This window comes from Gastrolobium bilobum, unplaced genomic scaffold (assembly GCF_033153095.1).
Source record: "Gastrolobium bilobum isolate Gb01-03AN ecotype WA unplaced genomic scaffold, APGP_CSIRO_Gbil_v1 utg33260, whole genome shotgun sequence".
NCBI classification, from domain to species: Eukaryota; Viridiplantae; Streptophyta; class Magnoliopsida; order Fabales; family Fabaceae; genus Gastrolobium; species Gastrolobium bilobum.
In genome coordinates, this window is record NW_026898181.1 from 270,257 (window position 1) to 279,483 (window position 9,227).

Genomic DNA, 9,227 nt, shown 5'->3' on the forward strand with positions numbered 1-9,227 from the left:
ATCAATGTTTAGAAAAAGTGACTTTGACTAATGAAAATTTTGACTTCGCCCAACATGTGCTAATGCTACATTTCTTTGGTCCTTTTAAATCCAACCGTACAGACAATACATTCAAATTGGATTGGTTGTGGCTAAGTCTATGCACTTCTATCATACAACCAAATTTGGTGTTCTAAAACAACTACCGCACTTGCAACAATTTCGTGCACAAAACAAGCAGCCAACATTGCGAAATTAAACATTTGGTGTATTAGGAACTTTATTCTCAATGTGAGAAAACTTCCAACAATAAAAGACTAGTTACAAAACCACGAATATTTGTTAGTATATAGTATATACCTTTTGGTTGGTTTGGAACAAATGTGTTGCAGGTTGATATAATACTTGCCGTATAAGACCTTTGGAGTGGTTTTGACATGGAGAGAATAATGTTTACCCCGACTAAATAAATATTTTGAATTGGGAAAAGATGGATGGAGAAAAATTCGTCAAAAGTTAACCATAGTGGGAGTTGTTGGTTTTGTGTATTAATATTTCTGAATTAGTATGACCGCTCAATCTCATCATATTATTTTTTTTTTAAATGTTAATTTATTTTTTCAAAGATCTAAATATTTTATATAACTTAGGAACTAATTTAATAACACGATTTTTGGAAAATTAATAAGATAATAGATACTAATTTAAATATATTTTTCTTATTTTGGAAAACGGCTTATTTGACCAAATTCATTTTGTATTCGCCTGTCTTTATAAAGATCAAGCAAATGTTTACAAAAAAAAAATGATCAAGCAAATAGTGACAAAAAGAAAGTTGGAACTAATACATCCAGAGGCTTTACCTGAGTCACCTGTAAATTGCATTTAATGTACGTTAAGCAACAATATATATAGGAGAGTAACGCATAACAATTAACTGAGTTATATAACATAACCTTTTTTCCACTAATTGATAATTACACACATAATTTTGTATTGTATTTTTTTATACAGTATTTGATATGTATTAATATTAAACAAAAATAATGCAAAATTTACTACATTATATTTTGTGTTGTGTATTACTTGTTTCGCACTAGAATATTTTGATATATGATGAGCCGGTTGTTGTGTAAAATTAATGCTATTTATTATGATAAATTAACGTGTAATTTCAAGGAAAAAGTATTGGACGTTCGTAATAGTAAAAGATGCAACAACAGTAATTAAAAGGAAAGTAAATCATTTCATGTGTTAATTAATATGATCATATCATAATGAGGAATAATGATCATACAAAAGATTATCAATATTCAACAGTGATAGAGGAAAAGAAAGAAAAAATATAAAGATAAGTAATTAAAAAATTATCACTGTTAATTTTCTTTTGTAGGGTTAAGATTTTCCTATATTATATGCTCATGCTAATTAAAACATGAATAGAGACTGAGATATGCTTGGACTGTCTTTATGGGTTGGTGTGCTACATTTACCTAACGTTTTAGGAGTATGTAATAACTTTTTAAGTGGTTTTTTCTCTGCTTTAGTCTTTAGAGGTTTGAAAATTGATACCACATATGTAGCAACATCAGTAATAGAATTAATTGGCGATTAGGACCAAAACAATGTAACTATACTTTGATATCAAATTGATTAAAAATAATAACACGACTTGATTTTGTAGAATTGATTTGTATGCTGGTCTAAAGAATTGATAGGAAGAAAATAAAAGAGAAAGGTATATATACTAAGCTATAAAAGTCTGGACCATTTTCTTTAGTTTATCAAAGAAAAACAAAAGAACAAGATATACATGGACCATTTGTAATATATGCAGCCTGCAGTTCCTTTTTCTTTTATTTTTTGGCCTCCAATCCTATTATAACTCTTCCTTTAATTTAATACTTCTGGTACTTGCTTGACAAAGATTAAGTGCCTAAAGTGCAGTGAGTCATGCTGGCCGCACTAGTCCTCTCATCATCCGTCCTGCGTTTGAGTCATTAACATCGCTGATTGGAGATTGGAGATTGGAGAAATTCTTATGCTTTATTAACAGCAAAAATCTTTAACTATGTGCTTGTTATTATTTTTATCGTTAGGTATATTTTTAATATTATAATTAACATGTTATGCATTAAAAAATGCAGGATTAATTATACATCTATATTTTTAAAGATGCTTAAGTTATATTGTGCTCTCCTTTATTTTTTATTTTTAAAATTATACTCTCTCTCGTTTTGAGATATTAATGATTTAAGTAGTTTTTGTCTCTTTGTCATTCTTAACATGAAAAAGTATACGTCATTTTAAATGACACAAATTTAAGTCATTTTAAGAGAGATAGATATAAAGAGGTGTGAAATCTACTAAAAAAAATAAGATAAAAAAATTAAAATATGAATCTCACCTCTTTGTATCTCTCTCTTCCTTAAAATAACCTAAACCTGTATCCTTTAAAAACATATATATTTTTTCCTTCTTAATATTATCGGTGATCCACTATTGTCGAGTTTCAGACTTTAGAAAACGAAATGAAAATTTAGAGTGAGGTCTTCGTACATACCAATAATAGAGATTTTTAAGATTAATGTTCAAAACTAGTTATCAATAACACTAGTAGTTTCATATAGGGAATAAATATTATTAGGAAAAGATTAATTTACATTGGAATTGGCTTTGAAATAACTAATTTTTATCGATAATAACTAATAAGGCAGGAGTGCAATTTTTCGAATTAAAAACTAAAAGCGATGTATCTTAAGTACCCCAAAGAAATTGAGTGATATTTATTCAGTTATATAGAATAATAAAAGTTCTTTACTCTAGAAACACAAAATACTAAATAATTTACAATAAGAAGATTAATCGGCTAGCACCGGTACATGTATTGACACAAAAACTGGTTGTTATAATAATAATAATATCAAAAGGAGCAAGACCAACTTATACAGGTATAAAAATATTAAATTTTAATCATTAATTTTTGTGCATATTATATAATAATTTATTAAATTATACTCATTAATTATTTATTTATTTTCACAGAGTGCTTGACAAAGACAAAGTGCCTAAAGTTAAAATTTAGTATAAAATTTATTATCATTATATCGATATAAGTTGATGATTCCCTATATCGAAAAGATATGGGCATGAATGCGACCATGTTTTTGGATTTAAGTTGCCTGTCATTAAAAAGAACCAGACTCTTTGAGCTTTATCAACTAGGATTTGGAAACGCGCGTATTAGATTTCCCTTCCTTTTTGTCTCTCATTAATTCACTGTGCTCTTCTTGTCCAAGTCAACAAATAGAAAAACTATTCGATTTGTTTGTACGTTTACTTTTCTTCAAGAAGAGAATAAAGAAATCCCTTTCCAATATACCATTTGTTTAATCCAACTTATACACAGATTTTAATTTGAAATTTGCATGTCATTCTTTTTTACATTCACTATTGGATTGTTAAGCAACCAATCACATGTTAATTTGAAGCTAGAACCATGTGAACATCTTAATTATCGTTGTGACTCTATAGTCTATAAATCATCAATCAATAACGAATTAACATTTTGCCCTAGTATTGAACTATTTAGTAACGTAATTCGATCCTGATAAATGAGATGATGGATCATGTTTAAGGTCGTTTCGTATAGCCTGTCAGATTTTTAATTAACTTGGGCTTGAGTTTGTCTTGTTATGGGCTAGGCCCATTCAAATAACTTCAACTTCTGGATTTCAATGGAATAGGAACAATAATAACTCAATAAATAACAATTACTTCGACATTTGTTCTATTTTCTAGATTTTTTACATATTTTTCGTTTATTTTTAAGTGTTTTCTGATATGCATTTCCTATTTTTCTTAGTCTGCTTGTTAGGTCTCTTATTATTTATTATTTTTATCATATGTCATTATTTGAATATTAAAGTTTATATTTTTATATCAATTTTATGTCACGATATAAAGAGTGCATTGTACAATTTACCTTGTTTTCGAAACCTATTGTCAAATTCTTTTGATAAGAAAATTGTTCTGAGTGAACCCCAACTAGGATAAAGGCAAATATCTTAAGGGTACAGTTAACGAATAAGGTCTAAGATGTATGGTCTATAGCGTAGGTGACTTGCTAAAAATGCTATCCCCGTGGCATTGATCATCCCTACAGTGGATCCAGGAAAAAATTTCTATGTCCGCACATTTAGTGGCGAGGGTTCGGGGGCAGCGCCCTCGAATTTGTTTTGTAAAAATAATTTAAATTAACGCTTGAACGCGCTCATAATCCAGTTGCTTCCATAACAAAGGATGAATAAATCATAGAAATGAGAAATCATGGGAATGAGTATGTGACAGGGGAGGAAGAATAAGTTTTCTCTCTAATCAATTTGCGTTGCTACGTTATTTTAATCATCTCTATACGTTTCTACGTTGCTAACTAATATAAGAATAAATATCATTTTTGATCCTTAACAAAAAATTCGATCACCACTTTAGTCCATTATAAAAAAAAGAGTCACCCGGTCCCTATGAAATCTAAAGTGGACCTATTTCAGTCTTTTTGAGACTAATGTAGGTCTTTTTTAAATTTGTGAGGGATCACGATTTTAATTAAATTGATCCACTTTGAATTTTTTAGAGACCTTCTCGAGACTAATTTTTGGTAAGAGACTAAAATGGAGACCATATTTTTTGTTAGGGACTTAAAATGATATTTACTCCTATTATAAATATTGAACCAAGAAACAAATAATAACCTACATGATTACAAAAAAAATTAAAATTAAAATTCAAAATCTCATGTCCGCACTTGCAGACATGTGACCCAACCTGGGTCCGCCAGTGCATCCCTATGCTTATATAGCCTTTACCTATAGTAGTTACAGAAAATGTGAGATCCTTAATAGTTATAGAAATCGTGGTTCTATTAAGTAGTTAATATGTGATCATGAATGTGACTGAGTGAAAAGGATTGTGGGTCGAGCTCCTGGCCTAAAGTCCCACAATCCGGACTCATAACCTATGGGGCTTGTTAGAAGTGCTTGTCCGAATAAAAAGATGTTAGAGATTTAACTAAGTCCATATCCTAGCCATATGCATTGGCCTAAAGTATTGAGCTTCAAACCCATTGGACTAACCAGGGTATAAACTCGGAACAAAAATAATTATGAAAAAGCTAATAACATTCAAAGAAGGATAACGTAGAATTTTTAAGGGGCATGTTGTAGATTTTAAAAGGCGTTTGCGTTATAAGTTTTGAAAATAGATTAGCGCTAGAGTTGTGTGAGCTGGACCAAGGCTAAACGGTATCAAACAGTAACACTGCAGGAAACAAAGCTAAGTCTAGCTAACTATAATTTTGTGGATGAATAATTCTACATATGAGTACGAATTAATGAAACTGCATGTGGGTGGCAATTGTAATGTGATGGTCACATAGTGAAAAGTGGGGAAGAACCATGCCATGTGGTAGTGCCTCGGTTCATGTGGTGCCATGCCATGCTCACACTTGGGCTCTTTTTCTAGCACAGCCCATTGATGTTGGATCAAAGCTCGAGCCCCCGATCATATTTGCCTTGGGTCCATTCCCAACACAAAATTTAACCCCAGATAGTAGGTGTGCCTCTATAAGATATATTAAAGTTAGCACATGGATAGGATGAAGTAACATCCACTATGACGGAAGAAACCAGATCAAACTTTTTGAATGGCAAATTGATTGGCTAATTATTAGTTCAAATGTGACAACAACTTTAAAGATAGTATATAGAAAAGATGCTCTTTCAACTTTCCAACAAGTAATATTTGACCCCTAGTTTGTTAACTCCTTTAGAAATTGTTTCTAAATTTGAATCTTAATCTCCTTGGTTTCATATGGTATTGTTTAGCTATCTGGTCCCAGCTCACATGTGGATCTCCGGCTTGATATTGTTCCATCCACACGCACACTCTAGGCTTCGTTTTCCGTGCCATGAAAGTAACGTGCTAGGAATCAACAACAAAAAGAACATCCAAAATAAATTATTTGTAAAGCCTTTTCATAGTTAGTGTTTCTAGGTTGCACGGAGAATTTTTTCTTTTCTTTTCTTTTCTTTAGTACATGGAGATATTCTTTTATATTCCTAGAAATAAAATTTTCTTCTTCCAAGGAGCATAATCACCATTGGATGAACATATGCGACACAGTTTTTGAAAGCACATGCATTTAATGGTAGGATGTCCTCCAAGACCAAGAGTAGATAAGAAATATCAGGAAAGCAAACCAAATGTCTCATCTTCTTTAATTGGAACCCTACAATTGAAGTTATGTGGAATCTTATTGCACTATAAAACCATTTTCTTGTACCCTTACAAGAAAGAAATTTGGTCATACAAAATAATGTAATGGGATAGGATATTCTGACACACAAATAATGTTACGCACAATGTTACGACCACATATTAACCGTTGATTTTCGCCAATCAACGGTTATCATTTTTCAAATCAAACTTATTAATTAATTATTAATTCGCAATAAATGATAACCGTTGATTGGCGGAAATCAACGGTTAAGATGTGGTCGTAACATTGTGCGTAACATTATTTGTGTGTCATAATATCCTATCCCATAATGTAATTATGTATTATGAATAGTATATAATAATAATATTAAAAGTTTTTTTTCTCTCCTTAGAAAGTTGTCAAGTAAAGTGATGGAGAAAGAAAAAATAATTTTAATATTATAACTATGTACTACTCGTAGTATATAGTTACAATTTGTAATATCACCGTATTTTTTTCCTACAACATGATTCTTATATTTTCCTTTATTATATCAGTCCTTAGGGAAAAAATTGAATTATACTTAAATCTTCTTGAAAAGATTCATACTACACACTCTGCTTTCATATGTAGCAGTAAGTTACAATTTGGATACTTTATAATTTATAGGACTTTATTAATCTCATGCAATAGAAAAGAAATTCTCTCATGTTATAGAGTCAATCATCTGTGAAACTCATCCACTTATAGAAGAAAAAATATAACACGAAAATCGATACAATGTGTAGGAGAGAAAAACACTCTCTTACAACATAAGAGTATATTTTTCATAATTTATATTCTCGCCTTTCTTTCTTTAAGGTTTAATTTATTATACTAGTAGTTTAATGAAACACGCCTAGTAGTTACAACTCAATATGTTTTATGCTACTTTCGGAAGTGGTTACATGACGAAATAGGATAGTGCATGAACTGATAAATGAGCAAAAGATTGAAAACCACTCTTTTATGGCGTGCAACATGGACATGCAAAAGGACAAAAAGAGAAAAAGAAAGCCATGGAATATTGCTTTTGCGTATCAGCAACTAGCATTTCTGAATTTTGAAGTTATAACTTTTTCCTATTGCCTTGTTTCTTTAATTTCTTTTTTGCATCTTTGAGTTTGGCTACTCAAATGGGATTAATCTCCTAATACTTGTGACTTAAAATGTCGGCGCCAAGACCTTTATCTTTGACTGCACGGAAACTTGAAGAATAATTAGGTATCATTATATCACTCTTCACAAATCGTTGTGCCTAAACAAAGACATAACTTTAACATTCAATAAATATTATACAGAGGAATCCATCTCAGTTTACAGACTAGGATAATTCACATTAAAAATAAAAATAAAATTACAAAAGATGGGCAATCTATAAAATTATGCTAAGCTATGATGATAGAAGCAAAGTATCATGTAGGTAGCATTACCATTTTTGTGTCCTCACAACATGTGGTTTAGATTAGAACTTTGGATATTTCTTGTATCATTCTTGCTCTGAACACCACATGTGCTGTTTGCACAAAGAAGATGCCATAAATAGGCATCAGAATACTTGATTGCTGAGCTGTTTCTGAACCAAAAGTGGCCCTCTCTCACTAATGACCAACTGGCCCTCTCTCATTTTCTGTTCTTGTGCATAAACAAGTTTTTTACTTTTCAGGATTGATTTATCTGAATTTCTGAGTTCAAAGCCTCTTGAAATTTGAAACCGTCTTGCTTCAATTACTTCTCTGTATTAGATTGGACTTACTTTTAATGGGTTTGTGTTGGCACTTCAACATTTCTGATTAGCACAAATCTAATGGTCATATAGAAGAGACCAGCACATGAATGATTCCCCAAATTAGAACCTTGTGCCTCACACACACACACACACAAATATAGAAGATTAATAACAACTAAATGATTGAAATTATATACATAATCTTAGAGAGAGGGAAGTACATATTTCTATGAAGTAATTTAATTTAAGCCCAAAAATAAAAGGGGGAAAAGCCAAAAAAAGAAAGAAAGAAAAAGAAACACACAGGTTCTATGTTCATGATTCATATCCCCGTATGCAAAATCTGATGAAACTTTTCCCCAACAAAAAAAAAAGAAGCAACATACACCGTTAGATCTTCCTTCTCACTAATTATCGACCATTAGATCATATCCTAATAACTACCGTTTTCCCCTTGTCTTTTCTTTTGTATCTACACGGGTACAAACGGTGGCACCATCGGAGCCGGCTCGTAGCAAAACGGAGCCGCCGGGTGCTGCCAATTCTTGAACGACACCACCACCTTCTCCGGCTCGGCGTGGCGCTGAGGCGTTTCCTGTGGTGGCTTCAGATCTATCGGCGGTGGCGACGAGACCAACGGCGACAGAAGAGGGATCGCCACGTTCCAATCAACGGCGCGGTTTATCTGTAACGATGACGGTGCCCGCTTCTGCAAACGGCTAGGCTGGTGCTGGTGGCGGTTATTATTTCTCTGATGATCTGCCATCGGCGGCGGCGGTTATGGATTTTCCGGCGAATAAGTGCGAAGAGTGTGTTGTTATTTGTTTGTGTGGAGAGGTTAACGGTGGTAAATGGGGGAGGTTTATATATAAGGGGGTGGTTGTGGTCAAAGTCAAAGTGGGTTCGGCTTCGCTGTCATACAGCTCGGCTTGGCTGTTAGTGTGGCTCACAACGCTTCATGACTCACTAAAAATCCCTACATGTCTTAATATTTAAAAATGGATAAAACTAAACTTATATTGCATAACATAATATATCTCATGTTCTGAAACAAAATCAAGATTAATTTTACAATATGAGTTTCACTTTGATTTTGTTTCACAACATGAGGTACACTATTTTAAGTAACATAAGATAAATTTACCCTTTAAAAATATATATTATGTTTACCAAAAAAAAATCTAAATTACTAAATTAAAATTTAAAATAATTATTTATTTATTT

General features: G+C 31.9%; 1 protein-coding gene across 1 annotated transcript; it reads right to left on the reverse strand.

The window, feature by feature from the left end:
* Nucleotides 1–8,205: 8,205 nt before the first annotated feature.
* Nucleotides 8,206–8,827, reverse strand: LOC133313626 (uncharacterized protein At4g14450, chloroplastic). Its single transcript, XM_061515024.1, has one exon. It carries the CDS (start codon nt 8,767–8,769, stop codon nt 8,476–8,478), a length of 294 nt encoding a protein of 97 aa, XP_061371008.1. The 5' UTR covers nt 8,770–8,827; the 3' UTR covers nt 8,206–8,475.
* Between the last annotated feature and the right edge of the window lie 400 nt (nt 8,828–9,227).

What these genes read in the sequence shown, in the direction of transcription:
- LOC133313626 (XM_061515024.1), bottom strand. Translation starts at nt 8,769, where the DNA reads ATGGCAGATCATCAGAGAAATAATAACCGCCACCAGCACCAGCCTAGC.